At 33.6% G+C, this 25,948-nt stretch overlaps 1 protein-coding gene across 1 annotated transcript in view; it reads right to left on the reverse strand.

The window, feature by feature from the left end:
* Positions 1 to 25,948, reverse strand: part of CFAP47 (cilia and flagella associated protein 47) — a 963,244-nt gene that overhangs the window by 560,900 nt on the left and 376,396 nt on the right. The window contains exons 39-43 of the mRNA XM_069063838.1: positions 24,827 to 24,945; positions 20,081 to 20,231; positions 14,198 to 14,286; positions 6,058 to 6,144; positions 474 to 541 (exon numbers count right to left, since the gene is read on the reverse strand). Of these exons, the coding sequence (XP_068919939.1) occupies positions 474 to 541; positions 6,058 to 6,144; positions 14,198 to 14,286; positions 20,081 to 20,231; positions 24,827 to 24,945 (514 nt within the window). The remainder of the gene's footprint in view (positions 1 to 473; positions 542 to 6,057; positions 6,145 to 14,197; positions 14,287 to 20,080; positions 20,232 to 24,826; positions 24,946 to 25,948) is intronic.

The raw sequence follows: 25,948 nt of genomic DNA on the forward strand, positions 1-25,948 counted from the left end.
CTTCCTCAATTGGTGTCTTCAAATATTTGAAGAACTGCATCTGGACAAGGATTAATATTTGTTCTGTTTGACCTCAGAGGACAGAATCAGAAGCAATGGATAGAAGTTGTGAAGAGGAGAATTTAGACTTGATATTAAGAAAAAAAATTTCTAAACAATTTGAACTGCTCCAAAGTGGAGTAGGCTGCCTTAAGAGGTAGTATGGAAGACACTTGTCATAAATGTTATAGTGGTGATTCCCTTGGTGTATGGCTTGAATAATATGGTTGCAGAGGTCCCTTCTAACTCTAAAGTTTTGTGATTTTAAGATGGCTAAGGTAATTTAAACAAATTATTTCAGAACTTCCAAAGGTTTTCCTCTCATTTTTTCAAAAGTAAACGAAAAAAAAAAAGACATTTTTAGAGGGAAAAGCACTATGTACATCACAAAGGGCAAAAAAAAAAAAAAGAAAGAAAGTTTGAAAGTTACTTACATGTATTTAAGAAATTTCCTTGGCCAGGAAATTCATAGTTTTCACTTTCAGTGTTCATTGAGTCCATTCTAGAAAATACATTTTAAAATTCACTAAGTAACTATGTCACACATCACCTAACCATAACATCTAATTGTCAATACATTATTACAAGTGAGTTAGTTCAAATAGCATTTAATATGTTTGTACTATTGCTTTATATCCCCAGATCATATTGTAGTTCCTGGAATATAATAAGTATTTAATAAAAGCTTGTTTATTGATTTAAGTAACATTATCGAGATGAACTTACATATCTCAAATTAATTAATTACAGATTTAACTATTTATCAATGAGCAAGGTTTTCATTCAAATCGGTACTGTATAAAATCAAATATAATAATAGAAACACAATTAGAAACTAATTAGGAATAATGTAATATATAATACTACAAATGACATCCTTCAAACAGAAATCTTATGATGTTTTTCAACTCACTTATTATTGTGAATTAATCTGTATTTCCTAATAGCTTTCCAAAGAACTGAAGGTTTTTGATGAAATATATTGCTGTCCCAAGTGCCTTACCAACCCCCAGGGGCAGGCCCTTTATAAGGGCAGCCAAAAATATTTGAGGACATAAACTACAGCATTTGAAAAGTAAGTATAGGTCCATGAAGTCAGGGCCCACCAACTAACCATCAGGGGAGGTCAAGAATTGAACCATTTATAATACTGGCACCATGCCTTGTTGCTGCCTTTATAGCCAACTTTTTCCTTCTTCCAAATAATGTAATTTTGTTTGGTTGATAATAATTTGTGAATGAAACATTCATAAAGCTGAAGAGAGAGAGAATGGAATTAGGGAGTTAGAAGATAATAGCTGGGTACATTTTATTAAATGCATAAGTGCTAAATGCCCCAAAGACAGGACAAATTGGCAATGATAATCCCTAAGTCACAAAGGTTACAGAAAGAAAAGAATTAAAAGTTCATGTCAGATAATCTTAATTGTTTTTGTTAAAGTAGGAGGTGAAGGGCTCTGAATTTTAAGGGGAAGAGAGTATTTAGGAGCTTGATCAGGGTTGCAGTCCCGGGTGTCAGTCCCAGGGTGAGAAAGAGCACTAGCATAACAGAGCTTATAGCAGCCATGCTGCTTATAGGGGCAGTTCAAGGGCAGAAAAGAGTGCCTGTGGTCTCTCACAGTCTAGAGCACATGTTGAGAGAGAAGTAAACACCTCTCTTTAGCTCATACCACTTTGCAAGAACTGAAAACTTACAGGTCCATCGAAGTATCTCTGAAAACAGCTGCACAAAAGCCATGAAGCTTAGGACAGTTCTCACTCAACACTGGAAGCAGAGTCCTACCTTAGCAAAGGTTAAAAAGTCAAGTAAAAGGCTGGGAAAATGAGCAAACAACAGAAAAAAAACTATACAAACTTCCAATGATGAAAAGGAAGATCAAAACATACACTCAGAATATAACAATGTCAAAGCTGCTAAAACCAAAGCCTCCAGGAAAATAGGAATTGGTCTCAGGACATGAAAAAACTCAAAAAGGATTTTGAAAATCAAAGAAGAAAAATTGGGAAGAGAGGGATGGAAGAAAATCATGAAAAATGAGTCAACAGCTTGCTAAAGGAGGCCCAAAAAAGTACAGAAGAAAATAAAACCTTAAAAATAGACTATGTCAAATGGCAAAAGAGGTCCAAAAAGCCAAGAATGCCTTAAAAAGCAGAAATGGTGAAATTGAAAAAAGATCCAAAAGCTCACAGAAGAAAATAATTCTTTAAAAAGTAGAATGGAGCAAATGGAAGCTAGTAACTTTAGGAGAAATCAAGAAACCATAAAACAAAACCAAAAGAATGAAGAAAACTGAAGACAAAATGAAATATTTCACTGGAAAAACAACTGACCTGGAAACAGATCTAGGACAGATAATTTTAAAATTATTGGACTTCTTAAAATCCATGATCACAAAAAGGGCCAGAGTAATCTTTCAAGAAATTATCAAGGAAAACTGCCCTGATATTCTAGAACCAGAGGGTAAAATAAAAATTGAAAGAATCTGCCAATCAGCTCCTGAAAGAGATCCTCAAATGAAAACTGCCAGGAATATTATAGCCAAATACTTGACCTGAGTTCCCAGGTCAAGGATAAAATATTGCAAGCAGCCAGAAAGAAACAATTCAAGCCATGTAGTCATAATCAGGATAACACAAGATTTAGCAGCTTCCACATAAAAGGATTGGAGGGCTTGTAATATGATATTCCAGAAGGCAAAGGAACCAGGATTACAATGAAGAATTGTCTACCCAGCAAAACTGAGTATAATCCATGGGGGGGGGGGGATAGACATTCTATGAAATAGAGGAATTTCAGTAATTCTTGAGGAAAGGCCAGCATTAAAAGGTAAACAGGAAAGAGAAATTATAAGGGGCTTATTAAATTTAAACTTTTTACATTCTTACATGGGGAGATGATATTTGTAACTCCTAAGACCTTTCTCATTATAGTTACAAGGAACTTATATAAACAGTAGGTACAAGTGTGAGTTAAATATGAAGGGATGATATCTAAAAAAATAAAATTAAGGAATGATAGAGTAATATACTAGGAGAAAGAGGAGAAAGTTAGAATGGGGTATATTATCTCACATAAAGAAGGCAACATAAAGCTTTTACTTTGGAGGGGAAGAGGAGAGACGTGAGGGGGAGTGAGGACTTTACTCTCATCAGAATTAGCTCAAAGAGGGAATAATATATATGCACAATTGGGTATGGAAATCTATCTTACCCTATAGGAGACCGGGGGGGGAAAGGGAGGGCAGATTTCAGGAGGTGTTAGTCAGAAGCAAAACACTTTTGAGGAGGAACAGGGTAAAAGGAGAAAGAGAATAGAATAAATAAGGAGGGAATAAGATAGAGGGAAATACAGTTAGTCTTTCACAATATAACTATTATGGAAGTGTTTGGCATGACTACACGTGTATAAACTATCAAATTGCTTGCCTTCTCAATGGTGGGGATTTGGAAGGAAGGAAGGGAGAGAATTTGGAATTGTTAGTTTTAGAAATGAATGTTAAAAGTTGTTTTTTCATGTGTAACTGGGAAAAATAATATATTAAATAAATATTAAGTGCTTACCACAAAAGAAATACAATATTTTTGTACAGTAATGATGTCCCAAGTTTATATAAAGAAGATACATTTTAAGAGAACTCAAAAAGCAGCATTTGATGGTTTCCAATGGCAATGTATGGTAGTGCAGCTTTAGGAGTGGAAGAAGAAGACAGTAAGAGTTAAGAGGAATTGAGAATTAGCTGGAAAAAATGACAAATGTTCAAAGGGGAAAGGGGGGCAATGGATTCAAGAATGGAGTTGCACGAGTAATTGAAGTGATCACATACAGAAACCAGTCTAAATAGGAAAGGAAATCAGGTAAGAATAGGGTTCATAGACTGGAGAATAGAGCAGACTAAGGAAGAAAAATATTGAAGATGGTAAACAAATGGTAGAACTAGATGCTAGAAATGATACAAAATTGTCACCAGGGAAGTTCAACTTTAGAATTTAGGATTTTGATTATAATACAATTTTGAGAAATGGTGAGTTCTAAGTTTTGATCACTTAATGAATGGTAGCAATAAAGGGGACATAATAAGCTCTGATGATTTTAAGGAATTGTTAGCACAAGATATAGAAGGATTGATGAAACATGAATACTGATGTCTCTGAGGATGATCTGGATAAGAAAAGAGAAGAAAATTGTGCATCACGCTCCCAAATTATGGATAATGGGATTTAGCCATGGAAGGAACTTTAAAGAATGTCTATTCTAATCTCATCTTGCAGATGAAGAAGCTAAGACCCAGAAATTGGAAGTGACTCAATTATATAAGTAATAAATAGCACATAAAGGATAAGAACTTCCGTCCCCTAATACTAAATCCATCATTCTTTCTACTACATAAGGCATTCTTTCTGGAATGATGATTTTCTTCTTGTTTGGAGAATGACTGGATATCCTTCCAGATGACAGGGACAAAGTCTTGGAAAGACTATGGTATACAACCTTCAAAGGAGACGTTGTTGAATGGTGGTGACAGGAGCAGTGGAGAAAACTGACTTAAGGTCCTGTGGGACAGGGGAAGGGGTTATAAACATTAGCCAGATATACAGAAAACTCAGCATAAAGGCAGATTTCAGTTAGTAGAAGGAAGTAAAATTAGTGGAAAAGAATGTAGTGTAACTTCTTAATGAAAGGGGTATGATGAAACAGACAAAGAAATGAAGGAAAGTGGAATGGGATGAATAAGGATGAGGGCAGGAGAGGTAGTAGCAGAGCCACCCTATTATCAAGACTAGTTTGTCTGGAAAAAAAGAAGTAGGAAATTAGGAGGTGTTCTGCAAGGATATGCTGACCATAGGAGGATAAAGATGGCACAAGGATGCAGAAAACAAATGGAGACATTCTGCTTTGAATGCAGGTCTGATAATGGAGAGTCTGGTTCCATTGTGATTCTCTTCTCATCTCACCACTTTTTAAATGGCAGAAGGTTTGAGGGGATAGACACAGCTGGCATTGACTAATTGCGATTTAAGGATTATCTGTGTATTTCCATTATACTTTCTTTCCTGGAGTTCCACTAGGAGAGAAAATTGATAGCTGACCATACATTAAAAAAATAGAAATTCTTTATTATATCAGCCAAATAAAGTAATCCATATACTGCCTACTACATTTGAGTTAAAAAATATATAAATATATTATAAATAAATACAGACTTACAAAGTCAAAAATATCCAATCTGAGACTTCAGAGGATATCTAATTCAAATCTATTCCTGAATAATAATTCTCTTTGCAACATTTCTGACAATTTTGTAATATCCAAAAGGCAGTTGCTGGAGCAAGTGAAGCTTAAGAGAGTAACTAGGACTGGGAAAAAGGAATGACACAAATTTAAAAAAAAGAAAAGGTTATTGAGTGATAGTGGTAAAGCAATGGACTGGAAATGAGATTGGGGAGCATGGAGTATGCTAATTCCTCCTCCTGATCTAATAACTTAGAGGGAATAGGAAAAAGGACAGCCATTATTGAAGAAGATTACCAGAAAGTTCATGATATCAAGGCAAAACCAGGTTCAATTCATGAGAATACAGGTAAAAACATTTAAGTGAAAGTGATGAAAGGGAGGTTATTTACAAAAGGATATAAGGGACATAGAAGAAGTTAGTAGAAATATTGATGAGGATGAAGAAAAGAGGATAGTACAGTACAAGATAGGAGAGGAGAAGCAGCAGCAAGAAGGGGTTTGCATTAGTTGTGAAAATTCAAGATAAAAGTTATTAGAAGAACAGGAAGGTGGAAAGTAAGTGGGAGGGCACGTTAAATATTAAATAGGAAGAATCCTTCTATGAATATTCAAATGCTGGGGAGACAAAATGCTAGTCAGCTATAATGATGAATAACAGAGTCAACATATGAGGATGTGTAAATAAATTTCACATTTTTAAAATCGGGATGAATTTTGCTAGACTCTAAATTACATGGACTATAACCTTATTCATTCGATAAACAAATAAGAAAACAACTATTTACCGAGAGTTTTCATCCTTCATCGATTGATTTATTTCATTTAATTGTGCTGTCTGATGTACAAAAGTTGAGGACTCCAACAAGTTAACACTGAAATAAATGTAACAAGAATATTAAAACACTGGAAATTTATATTACACTTAAAAAAATCTCTTAAAGAGGGATAAAGTGGACTGAAATTCTACCAAGGAAGTCTTCTCAAGAAGCATGGGAGCTTCTCAAAAAATGAAATTCTGAAGAATCCAAATAAGTCAAAAAAAGAATAAAAAGGAAAGCCATTTAAGAAGATCAATGCGGATTCATCGAGAACTCATGGTCAAACCCATTCTGCCTTTGCTCCTGGATGAGGCATATCAATTTATTTACCTGTGGTAAATAATGCATGCACCCTCCATGTAAATTTCTGGGCCATTCAGGGTGGCTAGGTAGTGCAGTGAATAGAGCACCGGCCCTGCAGTCAGGAGGACCTGAGTTCAAATCTGGCCTCAGACACTTAACACAAAAATTAGCCATGTGACCTTAGGCAAGTACTTAACCCCAATTGCCCTCCAAAAATAAAAAAAGGAAAAAAAATTCTGGACCATTATGCTCCTGTTCAAAGTTTTCATAACTTCTAAAAGGAAATGATACTGGAAATTTCTGCAGAAGCACTTTAATTGCTTTTTTTATTGTTCATTTGTAAACTTGGACTTTTTACTGACCATTATAGTATGGTTGATGACTATGATATACAGAAAAAAAATGTCTTAAAGTACAGAGAAAAAGGAATATTTCATTTTGTTAATCTACTAAAATAATTGTAATTATAAGGTAATTTCCCCAAAAAAAGTATGAAAATTCTTCATGTTCTTCTACCCACAATGTGAATTCAAAAGATTGTACCAGTGTCAAAGTACTCCTGTTTCCCTTGGAAATTTATCCAGACTGCAGAATGAAAATTTGTTCATTATATTTCCTAGTCAGAGGAGAAGAAAATTATAATATTTTAGCTGTTATTTGTTACTGGAGCTGATCAATTATCATTCTGTCAATGATATTTGCACAAGAGGGAGAGATATTTCATTCAGTAGGGATCATTATACTGTAATGGGGGGGGGAGGGGAAAGGAAGGATAAGGCTGGTGCCAGGCAAAGTATGTTGGAAGTAGAGTGAGCAGATCTGGGTTCAAATCGGGTTGTGTCTACATGACTGGCAAATTATTTTAGCTTTCTGAATGACAGTTTCCTTAGCTATAAAAATGAGGAGGTTTAAACAACAATATATTTTAAAATGTAAAAACCATTCTTAGCGTACTCTTACAAAAATAGGTGGCATCAAGATTCAGTGCTCAAGACATATTTTTTAACTCCTGGACTGGATGACTGTAAGTTACTTTCCAGCTCTAAACCAACTTTGAGTTTGTTAATCAGTGAAATTAAAAAGAATGAGGGGAGGGATCTTAATAACTTCTATAATATCATGAAAAACAATAAGTTATATTCTTCTGCTATGTTAAAAAGCCAAAATAACCACTGATGAAGAATTTAGTATTTATTGTATCCTAGTGAGCTTGTTCCTATTCAGTCATTTTTTAGTGATGTCCAGCTCTTTGTGACCCCATTTGAAGTTTTCTTGCAAAGATACTAGATTGGCTTGCAATTTCCTTCTCCAACTCATTTTACAGATGAGGAAGCTGAAGCAAACAGAGGCTGCTTGACTTGCCCAGGGGCACACAGTTAGTAAATGTCTGAGGCCAGATTTGAACTTAGGTCTTCCTGACCCCATAGAGAAAGAAGTGGCAAAGCTCTGTTCACCCAGTTGCCCATCCTAGTGAGCTGAAGCCTCTAATTGCTTCTGTTCTAATGGGCCTGTATCAGCTATTGCCCCAGACCCAGAAAAATCATGAAGATCCATTTAAAACCAAATAAAATGTCTAGATATTCTATAGGAAGCTTAATACTATTAAGCAATTACTAATGCTACTACAAAAGCAAAATTTTTCTTATGTTAAAAATCAAAATAAATAATACAATGAAACATACTAGATGGTATTTGTGATATCATTAGATAATAATTATTTGCCTATTAATGAGTCAGGTAAAGAAAGGTAACAAAACTGGTCCCCACTAGGGATAAATGGAAAGAATTGACTTGTTATGTAAAGTTGATCAAGTTCTGAGGAAAAATGAAGTTTCTGCTGTTGTTTTCTAAAGGTCATATACAATGTGTTGCCAGGGCTGTGCTCAGACTCTGTTCATCATTGTAGAACCTGTCAGAGCTTCCATTCCACTAACATACTCTTCAAGGACCCAAAGGCACCTTCATGCCACATTGAGGCCTATGACTTTGCAGGGAAGAGTGCTGACAGCAACATATTGTCTGCTTTCAGCAGACCAGACTAGCTAAGTATAGTAAGGCTCATATTACCATCAGGCTGGCCTCTCAATGACAAATTTTTTGGCCATGGTAACCCATGAAACAAAACCCTACCCCTGTCCCTACATCTGCCATGGCAATGTCCAAGTAATAGAAAAAGTCACTAAGAATCACAGTTTTAAAGACAACTGTAATCTTCAAGTTGACTGTTAATACTCAAATTAGCTGCCTATCCAGAAACAGACGGCAAGGGAGCCAATGCAGAATCATGTTAATTATGTACTTTATACCCTTACTTTAAACATAGTGTACTTCCATCTTCCTAAATTAATTCTCAATCCTCAATGTAATCTCTAGGCAGTCCATCCTTCCCTCTTGCCCCAGCCTATCATATTTTCTGTGAACTCAATTCTCCCTTCAAAATCTTGGCCCTATAGTTAAACAGTCCAACTTTATGCTGTTGTGTATCTTTGATTTCCTTGTCCCTTTTCACTAATTCTTTGCAAAACGCAAGCCTGGATTACTCCCACTTTCTGTTTTTCATTAGTAGCTGCTAAGTCTTGCCTGAAACTGACCTGACATTTTGTGTTTGGTCCTTTGGTAGAGCAAATAGTCAGAAAGAAAAGGCTACTTGGAGTGGCACAGTAAATAGAGCACCGGCCCTGGAGTCAGGAGGATCTGAGTTCAGATTCAATTTCAGACACTTAACACTTACTAGCCATGTGACCTTGGGCAAGTCAGTTAACCCCAATTGCCATACATTCCCTCTCCAAAAAGAAAAAAAAAAAGACAAGCACAAATTGGATTGTCGTAGAAAGAAAGTTGAAATAAAGAACCAGTTAGAAGTCTCTTAGAAGACTACTTTCAGGAAAGTTGATGAGGGCTTGAACTAAGGTTGTGGTTATACAACTGGAGAAAATAAGATGCTGTATAAGATAGAAATGAACCTCTATAAGAGGCATTTTGAGACGTTATAAAGGTAGAAATGACAAGATTTGACAAGGGTCTGGCTATGTAGAGTGAGAAAGAAGGAGGAGTTAAGTATGAGTCTTGCAAGTCTGGGTGACTAGGTGCTGGAAGGAAGTTTGGAAGAGAGGGGGGTTTGGGGAGAAAAGACAGTAAATTGTCCTAGGTCTTCCTGTCCTGGGATATGTTTAGTTTGAGATGTCATTGGATATCCAGTTTGAAACATCCTGGGGCATTTGGAGATAGGTGACTATAACTTGGGAAAGAATCTAGGGCTAGAGATAGATAGAACCAGGAATTGTCTAAACTGAGCCCATAGAAGCTGATGAAGTAACCAAGCAAAGGATTATAGAGGAAGAAGATACAAGGTCCCAGGACCAGCTAGTGGGCATGACAGGGATGAAGACTAAGCAAAGCAGTAGGACAGAGAAGTGGAAGGAGGAGAGACAGATGTGACAAAACCCTGCAAAGGATTAACTAAAGCATTAACTAAGGAACTCCAGGGAAGTCCTAATAGAGGGAGCTGAACTGGCTACCTTCTAAGATCCCTTCCTGCTCCAAATCTATCACTCCAATTCACATGGTAATGAAAAGTCCTTTGTGTCTTGGGCTGCTCAGTGTCCAACACTAAGCATGGTTGGAGACATGAATAAGAAATAACCAGACCATGTGGGTAGTTCAAGGAAGAACCATGAACTCCATTTATTAATTCTTAGTATAAGGCTTTTATTGAGCAAATAAAACAAAGGAAAAGGACTCCAGTATTCTTATCATTACCTTAGTCTGTTATATCCTGGAAGTGGCACAGAATAGATAATTTGATAAGGCTTTGTTTTCTAGACTCCAAAGTCTTAGGAAAAGTCAGTTAACTCCTTTCATATGTGACTACATTACAAAGGATGCTCTCAAGTGCTGGCTTCAAGGCAGAAGACAAAGCTGAGATCATGGAGGATATTTGCATAGGAGCCTACCACCTAAGAATCAAATAGTTTGGCTGTTTACAACTAAAGTCTTGGGGTAGAGCCTGTTGGTCTCAGAACTCAAACAACATCCTTTTAAGTGTTACCCATATCAAAAGACCCAAGGAACAAGCTTAATAAAAAGTCACTTCACAAAGGGCCTTCTACTGGGCACCCAGTCTGAGACCATAATCAGGCCTCTTTGGCTCCCCACACCTTTGACTTTTTGTGCCTTTCACAAAGGATAAAAGTAGGATCAGTGTGTGTGTGTGTGTGTGTTAGAAGAAGGAAGATTTGAGCTTGTGTGTGTGTTAGAAGAAGGAAGATTTGAGCTTGAAATAAGAAGGAATTTTTTTTAACAAATTAAATCTGCTGAACTGAAATATACTGCTTCCCATAATACATTTCCTAACACTGGAGGCCTCCCTTCCTCAGCACAGGAAGCTGACGACAGAGGTTCAACATCACCAACAGCCTCTGGAATGTTGCAAATACGAGACAAGAAGTGTCCAGCAGAAGTCAGGCTAAGTGACTCTGAGTTCCTTCTGACCCTTAACATTTTACCAGTCTATGATTTTAAGCATCATTTTATGCAATGTAGAGATCATAAAAGGCACAAGAGGGGAGAACACTTGCATAACAAAAATAAAATTAAACTCCCAAATTAACTTCTAAATTATTTTTCCTGAGTTTGATAAGTCACTATCATTTAATGAAAAGAATTATATGTTTGCTAGGCAAGAGATCTGAGTTCTAGAATTTATTCTTTTATTAACTTGATGTCTCCTTTTACATGCGGTGGTACAGAGGAAAACTTTTTGAGAAGAGCATACTGAAAAGAGCTATGTCAGGAGACCAACATTCCAATCTTGGTTTAAACTTTTACCAACTGCTACATAACTATGAGCAAAACACTTAAGCTCTCAGTCCCTAGAACAACTACCTAACACAATAAGTATTTTTTTTCCGACATTGAGAGTTCCCTAAAATAATTAAAATATACGTCTATACAATAAAATAAAGACAAATATGAACCAAGTATCTCCTAAGTTTGTTACAAACCTTAAAGTCCTGTGTAAATGTGAATTTTTCTTATAAATATGTAATAAAAGTGTAGTGAGATTTTGCAGTTAGCAGTGCTTGGCACATAGTGAGTGCCTAATAAATGCTTATTAATTGATAGTGATTGGAGGCTGCTTCTGAGTGATGTGCAATGAAAAGTGCCTTGAAGATGCTTTGGAGGATGTGTAGACATTCTGTAACTTGTTCTGGTACGCATTTGTAAAATCCAAACTGGAATGACTTTAGAATGCCTTAGTTGGCCTCAGAAAGAGGGGGCTCAAGACCTCACCATTGTCTCTAATGGGGTGCTGTAAGGAAGGCATAAAACCAAGAGCAAAATGCACCAAGAAAGAAGAGGGTAAAGCCAACTATAGCTTTTTGAATTTTCCCCCGGTTCATACTCCAAAAATGCATCCAAGAAAACAGGAAAAAGATACAAGGTAGAGTTGCTGCCATGAGCATATTAGCAGACCACCAGAACCAGTTACAAAATGCTTAAACGTGCTACATAGACTCACCAAGGCATTTTGTTTAAACATCACCATTACTCAAAAGGAAACAAGCTCCCCAATCCCCTCCCATGTAAAGAGCAGCAGCAAATGCCAATCAATCAATCAACATTTATTAAATGCCTTCTATGTGACAGGCATTTTACTAAGTGCCATTCCCCATTAATATTACTATTACATATATCTAAAAATAAGAACACATTTACAAAGCATTTTAAGATGCACAACGACCTTGTGAGGCAGATTATTCAGATTTATCTGTTTTATTGTACAGAGTCCCTGGTGTAGTGAGCCTTAGGCCTTGAGGCCACACATGGCCCTCTAGGTCCTCAGCTGTGGCCCTTTGACTGAATCCAAACTTCATAGAACATATCCCCTTAATAACAGGATTTGTTCTATAAAACTTGGACTCAATCAAGGATCTACAAGGACACATGTGGCCTTGAGCTCTCAGGTTCCCCACCCCTGCTCTGGACCTATGATTTCATCAGGTCTGCATAAGTATAATTCTTTCACTCTTCACAAGTACCATAACAATAGTCTCATTCATAGTAATAACTCGTGTTATTTATATACATAAATTTCAAATTCTTTATGTTCAAAATTTTTTTCATTGTGTCTGACTCTTTGTGACCCCATTTGGGGTTTTCTTGGCAAAGATACTGTAGTGGTTTGCCGTTTCCTTCTCTAATTCAATTTAGATGAGGAAACTGAGGCAAACAGGGTGAAGTGACTTGCCCAGGGTCACACAGCTAATAAGTGTCTGAGACCAGATATGAACTCAGAAAGATGAGTTTTCCTGATTCCAGGTCTGGCACTTTATCCACTATGTTACCCAGTTGCACTTAAATTCAAATTACAATTGATCTAAATGTAAATACCATTATTTGGGTTTCAAATCTCTGTACTTTCTCTTTAAAAGTTTTCTATTCTAGAGTCACAAACACAATAAAAACCATCCTAAGATTTTAAAAATACATAAAAGTGTAATTCCCTCCAGTAACTTACTAAAAGGCTCCCCATGAGATATTACACAAGGGAAAGCAAGATTTTACATTATTCATTCTGTTTTCTTCCTTTCTAGGAGCTATAGCTCACCATTTGGGCTGTCTGAAATAATTTGTTTTCTCTAGATGTTTATAGATCTGCCTATTTTATCCATTTGTTCAGTGTTCTTTGGTTTCTACACTCGATTACATAGCTTGAAAAGTATAATAATTCTCCTGTGCCATGAGAATTGGAAGCAAAAATTTTCAGGCAATGTTTTTAATGCAGGTGTAAATTATTTTAAAGTATCAGGAATGACTAATATACCTGGTAATTTTGCTTATGTGACCCTCTTGGAATTGACAAAGGATTAGAACATCAGAGAATGACAGAAAGGGAAGCTATCAAATATTAAAATAACAAGCTTGGTTTCATTTCATATATTTTTAAAAGTAACATTTCTAAATCTAAGAGAAGATGAATTAAGCAAAAATTTTAGATTCAAGTTGAAGTATTCATTCATTCTCAAATATTTAACACTGCTTTTCCAGATGGTACTATTCTTTTAAATATTAAAGAAAGAAAATATTAAGGAAATATTTTTTCTTTTTTTATAAGTCCTAAAAAGTCATATTCAAGCCACTTAGGTTCTATTCTTTCATCTCTAATTTCCCTATATTATTCTTGTCTCAGGAGAGAGTGAAATACAGTGATACAGTGAAAGTGAGGCATACAGTAATCGAGAGAAATATAAGCTTATGGCAAAAGTCTATTTTACGCTTTGCATAAATATTTTAAATTTGTAACATAAGCAGTGAGATGAAGATCGGGGGGAGAGTCTAATAATTAGCATGGTTTCATTTCTCTTTGGAAATGCTGGATCAAATAAAAAAAGAGTTTATGTATACTCAACTAGATGAAAGGTATGATTTTATTGCTATAAATTTCAAGTAAAGGGGGAGGCTAAGTGGCACAGTAAGAGCACTGGCCCTGGAGTCAGGAGGACCTGAGTTCAAATCCGGCCTCAGATACTTGACACACTTACTAGCATGTGACTTTGGGCAAGTCACTTTATCCCAATTACCCTCCAAAAAGAAAAAAAAATTAAAGTAAAGCTTATTTATCTTTATTTACTCTAATACATAGCTTATCATATACAGGTCTTTCTGAATTAAAAATGCAAACATATTTGATTTAATTTCATTTTATCATTTTAAATAAATAATGGAATTATTTAATTTCATAAAGAATTGAAATCCAAATATTCCTTGAAACCAGTAACCTCAAAATAGGAACATCATTTACCTGAATTCTCCATCTTTTTGAAAAGGATTTTTAACATCCACAGTAATTTTTTTCCACTTATAACATGGGGTTTTGCAACTTACAATTTCCTGAAGCAAAGTAAAAGGTAAAATCATAGTTATAAATAAAACCAAAAACTATACTCTGATTTATAATTACAAATTACAAAATCAAATCTAAGGCAAGAATAAAAAGCTGTCTAAATAAACATATAAGCAATCGTTAAAAAGTACCATATACTACACATTGTTCCAATATTCTGGAAAGCAATTTGGAATTATCCAAATAAAATCATTAAACTTTCCATACCCATTGACTCAGAGCTCCCTCTCTTAGGAATATACTCCAAAGAGATCAATGAATAAATAGTCCAAAATATTTATAACCCCACCTTTTAAAGCAAATGAAGAACTAGAAAAGTAGATGTTCAATTGGGAAAGGATCAATTAATTGTAGTACATTTAATGGAACATTACTATAGTATACAAAAAATGAATATGAAGAATATAGAGAATCATAGGAAGGCATAAGAAGTGATTCAAAGTAAAATAATAACAGAAAATAATAAACAGAACTATAACAATATAAATGCAAAGATTAAAAAAAATGAAACCAAACACTATTACAAACACAATGATCAGCACTGATTCCAAAAATGGAAATAGAGGTGGTATACTATGGATGTGAAACATTTAATCTAATGTCAGACATTGTTGATATGTGTATGCTGAAGTGTTATTTGTTTTTCCAGCTCTCTTTTTCCTTCTTTATTATATGGGATGGTCCAGTGAGGACAGGGAAAATATGTACTTGGAAATGAAGATGTAAAAATGAAATATTGTAAGAGTTTTATGGGTATTTTTTAAATAAACTGATGTTATTTAAAGAAAGGAAATATGTGTTTCTTTGGAAATATATCAATAGAAATGCCACACATATCCAACAAAATTTTCAAAATAATTTATTTTTTTTAAATTGCTGAATTACAAGCATTGTTTCCTCTCCCTTCTACCAATATTCCATTTCCCAATCCCCATGGAATAAAAGGGAAACAAAATAAAACAAAACTCTTTAAAACAAGTATGCAAAGTCAAACAAAAATTCCCATATTGCTTAAGTACAGAAATCTATTTCAAATATGCACCAAGTCTGCCAGGAGTTATATAGCATTCTTCATCATCACTCCTCTAGAAACATGATTGGTTGTTGAATTAATCAGTTTCAAACTTGCAAAGTTGATTGTCCTTATTATCTTATTTTAATTTATTTCACTCTGCTTCAGTTGATGCAAGTTTTCCAAGGTTTCTCTGAACCCATCCTTTTTGTCATTTTTTTTATTGTACAATAGTATTCCATTATATCTCCATGTAATAATTTTTTCACCCATGACCCAATAGATGAATAACCCCTTAATCTCCAATTCTTTGATATTACTAATTTGTACATGTGTCCTTTTGCTCTTTCTTTGATCTCATAGGATATTGACCTGGCATCAGTATCACTGAGTAAAAGGGTATGAACAATTTAATAGCTTAGGGAGTGCAATTGTAAACTGGTTTCCAGAATGTCTGCATACCAATTCACAGCTCTAACAACAGTACATTATTGATGTACCTATTTTCTCATAGCTCCCGTAAAATGCATCATTTTCATATTTTGTCAACTTTGCCAATTTGATGAGTATTAGAACTTCAGAATTGTTTTAATTTGAAGTTCCATAATTATCAGTGATTTGAGCATTTTTTTTCTATTGACAGCTTGGATTTCTTCCTTTGAAAACTATTGTTTATCAATAGATGCTTTGCTCATTTAATCAATTCAAGAGTGGATTATTTTTTCTTAGAAAAAAAAATCAGCTCTTTTAAATCTTGGAATTTGATGAATTTTTCAAATAAATATGATATAACATGAGATAATTTTATTGGACTGTAATCCCAAGCCAACTGATATTCACACAAAAAGTAGGTCCATAGGCTCTAGTTTAAAATATGGCCTCTTTTATAACTTGGATACATATGACTGAGGTGCTTTATATAGTTTTTCAAGTTGTTATAAGAGTAATAAACTTTAAATTCCTTCAAAAAGACTATATGTAGGGGTGGCCAGGTAGCACAACGAGTAAGAGCACTGGCCCCAGTGTCGGGATGACCTGGGGGATAGAATCCGGGCTCAGACACTTAGCACCCACCCAGAAACACCTGGCCGTGTAACCTTGAGTAAGTTACTTAACCCCAATTGCTTAGGGGTGGCCAGGTGGTTCAGTGAGTAAGAGCACCAGCCCCAGTGTCGGGATAACCTGGGGATAGAATCCCGGGCTCAGATACTTAGCACCACACCCAGAAATAACTGGCCGTGTAACCTTGAGCAAGTTACTTAACCCCAATTGCTTTAAAAAAAAAAAGACTATATGTATTATGTGAAATATGGAGTTAGGGTATTGAAAACTACATTAATATAATAGGGTATTTTTGTTCTAATAAAAATAAATAATATAAAGGCAACATTAGTATTAGAAACCCTTTTGAGCTAAAAGAATAAACTGCTATATTGTTTAGTGTTAGATTCAAACAAATTAGGTTCAAATACAAATGAAACAAATATAATGAAATTTTGCAAATTTTTTTTATAAATTTTTTATAAATTCCAAATTTTGCAAACATTTTTTGAAAAACTGAGTAATAAGCATAATTTGACAAAAGCCCTCATACACATATTCTATCCACAAATATAAAATAAGAGTTTTTATGTAATACTTGGAGCTATGGATGATAAAATTTTTTTTTCAAATTTTCAAAAAAAATACCTGCCCTGAAAATGAAATTGAAAAATGTTAGTCCTGATCATTAATCACATGACAATTCTATGGGAATAATTCTCATTTTATTTTCAAGAACTAGATATTTCTACATATAAATGGATAAAAAAATTATTTGTCATGAATGAATATATGTTTGGTCTCAGTCATCTGAAAAAGAGGAATTAATAGACTTGTTTATTGAAACAAGTATTTGCATCTGAAAATCTTAATTGTGTTTTGTCTATAGAGTCTTCTCATTTATCAAACAAAAATACAAAACTTATTATTTTCATGACATTTTATTTGTGAGAAATTGGGTTTTCTAATACAGTAATGACAACATCATAATCACAATTATAGGCTGAAAAACAATTGTAAGTAGCATCATCAATAACACTTATTTTTTTAACTTATTTTACACACCATTGTAGGGGCCAATTGCCCCCAGGAACTCACACAATCCTTCTTCTGGACCAGAATGTTGCCCAAGGAAGAACAAAACTACCTTATAAAGCACCTATTCCCCCTAGACCAAACTCATGAAATTACTACTTCCCATATCAAACACATACTAAATTTATGAGAGTAATCTTTACTCCTCTCCTCTCTACCTCAATCCCACTGGAGTGAGATCTTATATCCAGTTCCCTAGCCTTAATATTTCCCTTTAGCTGTTTCCCAAATTCACTTGTAGTGACATGTCTCTGTCTCTCTGCTTCTTTTTCTCTCTCATTCTCAATTTTTATTTTAAAGTTGATTTTATTTATAAATTTTATTTTTATATCATATATACATATAAATAGAGATTTCCCATTATATTCTTTCCCTACCTCTTCCCAGAAATCCATCTTTTATTAAAAGAGAACAAGGGTAGGGGTGAAAGTGGGAAATAAGGATAAGACAATGGAGGGAGGAAAGGGATGACAGTTTGGCAAAAACTAACCAGCACACTGAAAACATTTCACATTATGTATACAGTGTCCCACACTCAAAATCCCTCACCTTCACAACGAAGGTAAAGAGATCACTTCTCATGTATCTTTGCTGGGACTGTATTATTATGTAATGACATTCATTTTTTACTCTTTTCTTGCTATTGTTCTTTCATTGACATTATTGCAGGTAATTGAATGGTGCAGTGGATATATTGTTGCTCTTTGAGAGGGGAAGACTCAAATCCTGTTTCAGATACTTAATAACTGTGTGACTTGAGGGAAATCTCTTAATTTCTCTCAACCTCAGTTTCCCATTTTGCAAAATGAGGACAGTGATAGTATATACTTCACAGGGTTGTTGTGAGAATCAAATGAGATAACATATAAAGTGTTTAGCAAATATTAAAGCATTATATGATTACTAGCTATTATAATCATTGTGAATACTGTTTTTCAGGTTCCTGAATCTAATAAGATGGGGTTCGATAAGAATAAATGCAAAGTTTTACAACTTGGTACAAAAACTCAACTTCATGAGTATAGCATGAGGAAGGTATGGTTATACAACAATTTTATGAACAGTATCTGGGGAATCTTAGTGGACTGCAAGCTCAATACTTAAATGAGGAGTGGGATATTTCAGCCTAAAGGAGCTAAAGTAATCTAAGACTGCATGAATAGTTTCACATATAAGAACATTAGTTTTCTGTGCTTTGTCCTGGTCAGACTACATATGGAGAATTAAGTTCAATACTGAGTATCAGTTTAGGAAGGAATTTGTAAAACTGGGGTTTCAAAAGGAGAGCAACTGAGTCAAAATCATATTAGAACTGGATGAAGGGACAGGATAAGAGAAAATTCATGGATGAGGGGAGGGAGGATAGAGAAGAATGATACTTTTTTCAATTCCTTCAATTACTGTCATATGGAAGAGTGGTTGGACTTCTTATATTTCAAAAGTAGAAAGTGATGATGTTAAGATTGATGGTAGGAAGACTTTATAACAATTAGGGTTAGCCAAAAGTAGAATGAATATTCTGGAAACACAGTAGACTCTACATTGTGAGAAGTCTTCATGCTAAGACCCCATAGGACTAGTTATAGGTATATTGCAGTAATGGTTCCTTTTCACATGTTTTGGAGTAGATGGTTTATGACCTCCCACACACTTTAAAATTTTGTGATTTTTGTTCTCTAATAAAGACAGATATAAAATTAGATTTATGTTCACTTTAGGATTATCTGTGGGTACAAAGTTTCAAAAAGGATTTCTAAACTTTCAGATTAATCATATGCTTTCTATATCTTATTCTGATAAGAAATCTTGCTTCCTCGGATTTACATGGGTAAGAGTGGCATTTCAGAACAATACAAACTTGGGACAAATAAAAATAAAAATTGGCCAAGAGTCTATCAAAATCACAAGTTAGAGATTCATTCATAGCTTAACTAATGTCCTTTCTCTAGGTTCAGGTCCAGATGACTAATTTGAAACATCCTCTCTTCTCCTGAGTATTACATTCTAAATGAAGCATTCTAAAGTTATCTTCTCACCCCTCCACAACTGCTCATCCTCTTCTCAAAAAATTCTTGTCTCATATTATAAATATTAGTAGATGACCATAACATAATAAATATATACATAAAATTATTCTGCATACAAAATGAAAACAATTGAAGGGAAATTGGTTTAAAATCAGCACCTATGATAATAGTAATAATAAACTATTTCTAATATGATTGCTTAATATGTAGAACTCTATTATTGTTCTTTGGTGGATCAGATACTTGGATAAATATAAATTTTTAAAAATTGTCTGGAAAGGAAAAATTGCTATAATAGATCTTATTTCCTTGACTTGCATTATATGTTTGGAGATTCATTCCTATGAGGAGGAAGAACAATGTGAGAAAAATAGTTAAGAGGAACAAAGACAAGAGATTGTAATAGAAGGAATACTTTTTATATATTATACATACAATATATATACACATATATACATATATGCATGTGTGCATATATAATACTTCCTGTAGAAACAAAAGAGCAAAGACATATTTACTTTCAATATCTATGGGCTGTTAGTAAAGCCATTAATACAACCTTATATGAGATAATCATAATGAACAACAGGTACAAAATCTACTTACCATGGCTTTAAAATTAGTGACTTCAGCCTTAAGAGCAAAGGTCATTGTAGTACCTCTCCTGCCACTCTTAGTTTTAGAAATTAACATCAGTATAGATTCAGTAGGATGTATAAAGCGACTAGTAAATGCCACATTAATATAAACTTGATCTCTGGTAAAGGTCAAAAATAAGGGAAGAAGAAATGTAAGATTAAAAAAATAATAAATAAATATTTACGAGGAACTTATTTTTTAGCACTAAACTAGACTTTATATTCTCAGTGCTAGAGATTCAGAGACACGATGCTAAATAATGCATAAGTGTATAGCTTAGTAGCAAACAAGATATAAATAAATATGATACAAGTAAGAATGAATAAAATTCATAGAAAATAAGTCAAAGAAGGATGACAAGTAGGGAAATATAAAAACTATGGAAATGTGAATTATTATGGATATCATTTTTTTCTGACTTTTTTCATGTCTTATACATATAGAGAGAAATATGTAAATCTTGACTCATTCCTGCTACCTGCACAGTTTTGAACAATCACACATAAATCTAACCACATCTTCCCATAGATTTTCACTAATACATAAGAAGTTTTCTAGAGATGATTGGGATTTTCTGAATGAAATTTTTTCAGATGCACCCAAAATAAATGAGGAAAAACACAAAGGTTCTTTTACTCCTAATCAAGACTTGAGTTATCATTAGACTTGTAAAATCAAGCTTGAATTTTTGCATGTTTAATGTTTTATAAGGTAGTCACTTGATAGCATGGAAACTAGAATTGTACTTTTAGATAAAGCAGAAGTAACATTTGAGATTTTCTGTTTCTTAAGAAAGCATATTTCAAATATGTTCATATTACATAGAAAAATATGATTGAGTGACTGAGAACTATCATGGACCTTGCAAATAATATCAACAAACTCCCCATTTTCTATATAAGGGATCTCAAAGTCAGAGAGCTGAATTGAGTCACATAATATTACACACATTTTTAAAAAGGTAAAATAAAATTAATAAGTAAACAGATAAAAAATGCAAGCATTTTTAAGTATCTTAATATATGTCAGATACTGTGCTAACTGCTAAGGCTACAAAGAAAAAATAAAAATAGTGCCTACCCTCAAGAAGCTTGAATTCTACTGGGAGAGACAACATACAAAAATCAATAGTTACAAGATGAGTAATGCATAGATGGAAAGTAACCTTAGTTGGGGAAGGCACTAGCAGCTGTAGGGGAACAGGAAAAGTCTCCTGGAGCATGTTGCTCTTGAGCTGAGTCTTAAAGGAAGCCAAGCATTCTAAGAGCCAAAGATAATGAGGGAGAACATTTCCGTCATGAAAGAACACCAATGCAAAGACATGGAGAGGTTTGAGTTTATTTTATATCTTGCAGCTTTGCTAAAGTTGTTCATTGTTTAAACTAGGTTTTCAGTTGATTCTCTAGGGTTCTCTAAGCAAACCATCATATCATCTGAGAAGAGTGAAAATTTTGTTTAATTTCTTTTTCTTATCTTATTTCTATACCTAGTATTTCTAACATGATATTGAATAATACTGGTGATAATGGACATACTTCCTTCACTCCTGATCTTACTGGGAAGGCTTCTAGTTAATGTCCATTACAGATAATGCTTGCTCTTGGTTTTAGATAAATAGTACTTATCATTTTAAGAAAGATTCCATTTATTACTGTACTTTCTAGTGTTTTCATATAGAAAAATGAAGACAGGGAGGTGCAGTGTATGAAAAACACTAGAATGGCTAAATAAAAACCTAACACTACAGAGAAAATTAGAAATTGAGTCATGTAGAATTGCAAGTGTATTTCTATATTTTGGTTGTTCCTTCTTTGTTTTTACATGCTTATAGATTCCTTTAGCTATAGAGTTCTCTTTCTGGCATGGTAAATGCATAATGGTCAAAAATTGTGCTTTATTATGAAGAAAACTAGCACATAATTTTTTCCAATAAATGGTTGATAGAGCATAATGATTGATAATGGGGTTTTTTGTTCCCTAAATAAGTTTAAAAACATAAAAATGTATTTTAAAAAGCTAACATTTTTAGAATCAGGAATTCAGGAAAAATCCAAGGTTGAAGAATATTTTAAGAGTTTATTTTTTTTTGTTTTGGGGAGTTTTTGTTTTATTTTATTATTAATATTGAACAGATAATTGTATCAGGTAGCATTTTCCCTTCACTTAGAATGAAAAATAAGAAAATGTATTAAATGCAACACAAAAAAATGATACTGAAAATTTTAAATGACATTGTAAATGTCATGGAATTTCTTCTAATAGTATTTTAAGGGAGAATGGAATCTCATCTGGATGTGATTAAGATAATTTCTTGTTTGAAGGCAAAGTAAAGGATCAGGTTTGTGTGTTTTTTTTTCTTTTTTCCTATTCTAGTGGTTCATTGGTAACTTATTACACTCATGCTAATTTGTTTGTATTTATTTTAGCAATGCAAAGCATTTCCCTCATAACTTTTAAAGATTGATAGTTTGTTATTACAATTATAAATATCATGAAATTAGTGATCAGAGAAGTTAAATAATGTCCCCAGGTAACATGGCTGCCAAGTGCTGATACCAGGATTCAAAACCATACCTGCTAACTCCAAGTCTAAAGCTTTTTAAACTACTTTTACATTGTTGTATCTTATAACATTCACATTTAAATATATTTTCATCAACTAAAAAAATACATTGTTTTCTTCATTTGGCATTTTGTTTCCTGATATAATATTATCTGAAGATAACATAGTTTGTCAAATTCACTAGAATTTTACTGTAATAGATCATAATCCTTTAGAAAGAAGATACTCCTTGGAATACATTGAAGAAGATTTAGCCACTGAAGTATAAAAATCATCTCTATCAAAAATTGCTATGTGAAGATTGATAAATCAGTTTTTACCTGTTTTATTAATAAAACCTAATTTGGATATCTTGAGTTGATGGTTTTGTGATTTAGAAGAGCAAACTGTCTTTGTAACAGATAAGTTATTTATAAAAATTTAAAAAGTTATATTCTAAAAAAAATTGCTCTTACAGGAACTAAGGTCAGTGCTACAATAAGGTTCTAAAATAGCAGCACTATGCAAGAGTATGGAGAGATTGAGTGATGCTTCACCCTGTTCCTCCAGCCTTAGGAGTGAGTTTCTCTGGCTGTGCATACTTCCTATATTTATGTCCATTCTCACATTCTCTCTCTCACCTTGGTAATGTGGGGATCAGTTGGTAATATGGGGAAGAATATACCCCTATATTTATGGGAAAATTTTAGTTGCTATTTATATTAGATGACATTGATTTGAGCCAAAGGGTTCTCTGATTGCTCTGGTGAAAAGGAAACATGGGTGGGAAGATTAATTCATAAGCTGTCATTTTGAATAAATGTTGACCAAAAGCATGCCTTGAAACTGGAATAGTTTTAAGATTTCTCAGTTGAAGGGTGACTCATGCTACATGTTTTTTGTAATATTAGTTATGAAATAATTGATTCCAAATGCTAGAGAATATAATCTAGGTTAACAGAGTGATATAAGCTAAAGTCCAATTCTAGATACCATATAGTGTCAAACTTGATAATTCATAATCAGAATGTTTTCTTGGGTCTGATAGGTGGTTTAGTAGATAAAGAGACAGATTTGGAGTCAGGAAGACTCATCTTCCTAATTTCTTTTTTTTTAAGCAATTGGGTTTAAGTAACTTGCTCAAGGTTACACGGCCAGTTATTTCTGGGTGTGGTGCTATGTATCTGAGCCCGGATTTGATCCCCAGGTCTTCCTGAGGGGAGGAAGAGCTTGCTGAGCCACCTGGCCGTCCCTCATCTTCCTAATTTCAAATCTAGTCTCATACAATACTATCTGTGTTACCCTGTACAAATCATTTAATCATGTTTGCCTTGGTTTCCTCATCTGTAAAATGAGCTGGAGATGGAAATGGCAACCACTCCAGTATTTCTGCTAAGAAAACCATAAATAGGGTCCCAGGAAGACACAACTGAAAACAAGTCAACAAAACATTTCCTTACTATAAAGAACAAACTATTTGCATTTAAAAACCATAACTGATTTAAGTGAATTTCTTGATTGGCCAATTATTTATTCATATTAACAAACTGACAAATTATTGTTGTCTTGATTCTACTATTCCCAAATTGCTGATTAAAAGAGAAGTTTTGCCCTCAGTGGGGCCACATCAAAATAGCATTTAAGATTTTCATAGTTTTAAAGTTGCCTTTCTTAAACCTTGAGATAGTATACTTCTTTCTGTCTTTACCACATAATACAGATAAAGATCTGGCAAAAAATGAAATAACTCTAATGAAGGGAATTCATACAACCTCTGTTGGCCTCAATTTCCTCAACTTTAAAAAGGGAATGATAAATTTCCCATGATTATTCTGAGGATAAAATGAGATATTTGTGAAGGGCTTAGCAGAATGGCTGGATCATAATAAGTGTTTAATAAACTCGTGTTTCCTTCCTAACATCAATGATCATTACACATAAGTAAATTTAAACTTAAATCCTTATATAAAAGGAAGATGTATTTATTTTGGTAAACCCTCCTTTAAAAAAAGACAAAATGTTAAATATTTGAATTCTGAAAAATTCATTGACATCTAAATGAAAACCTATTATTATGTGCCTCAAAAAAAATCAGATTGTAAACCTATGCACATGTCCCATATTAAAACACTAGTGTTGATTTTATCAGAGCAAAAGAGAAATTTCCTTACCTTGAAGCAATGGTTATAACACTCTTATATTCTTCAGGCAATGAAAAATCTGCAGCATCCCAGCCTATTATTCTAGCATTATATACTAAAATTTTAGAGCTTGTATTTTTCAGAAAAATCTACAAAAGAAGATATGTTGCAATTATTATGCAATGTTAAAAATATGCAGGCAAGTCATGACATTAAGATTGTAAGATCATGAGATATGAATTTGAAAAGAACTTTGGAGATAATCTAGTCTCATCACCTCATTTAAGAGATGAGAAAACTGATATCCAGAGAGATTAAATAGTAAATAATAGAAATGGAAATCCAACCCATGTCTTTGAACTCCAAACCAAGTATTCTTGACGTGATCTCCAAAATAAAAATTAAAGAATTATAGAAGTGGTCCTGAAACTAACCTACTCATTTTACATTGGAAAAAAAATGAACAATAAAAGTGAGATGACTTATCCAAAGCAATGAGCTAATGACAAAATTGAGTTAGGATCATTGTCAGAGCTCTCTCTCTCCTTAAATTATGATAAACCTACTATCTATGCACTAGAACATAAGCTCCATAATTGCAGGGACTATTTTTATCTTTCACATAGTAGATACTTAGTAAACACTTATTGTAGCAGAATCAATTGGATAAACATCAAGTCTGCAAAGCAGTACCTACTATTTACCTCAATACTAATCTCAATTTACTAATTTGCTTAATAATTACCCTTCTGTGGCAACCCTCAATATTGCTGTACATCAACTATTAAATGGTAGAAGTGTCAAAGCCAAAATGCTATGTAGAATGACATCAAAAATCTTAAATAATAATAATTTTTAAAAAGGAAAGACTACATGTATGATTTAACTGCATATTTTATACACATTTAAAATAAATGTAAGATCTCAAAGTAAATAAAAAAGGAAAGAAAAAATTGGATTTTTCTTATTTTATCTTACATCAATATGTATAAGAAATGGTCTTGATTAAGCTAGAGTTAGAACATTAAATTTATTTTTACTTGCAAACAAAAAATTAGGCAATTATCTCAGATATAACTATCATTTTGAATCAGTTACTAGTTTGAATCCTCTTAATAAGAATGTACTTTTATATACTTTGTCTTTAGAGAT

This window comes from Petaurus breviceps, unplaced genomic scaffold, assembly GCF_028583685.1.
Source record: "Petaurus breviceps papuanus isolate PSGF00001 unplaced genomic scaffold, PetGlider_PUasm1.0 90603, whole genome shotgun sequence".
In the NCBI taxonomy this organism is placed as follows: Eukaryota; Metazoa; Chordata; class Mammalia; order Diprotodontia; family Petauridae; genus Petaurus; species Petaurus breviceps.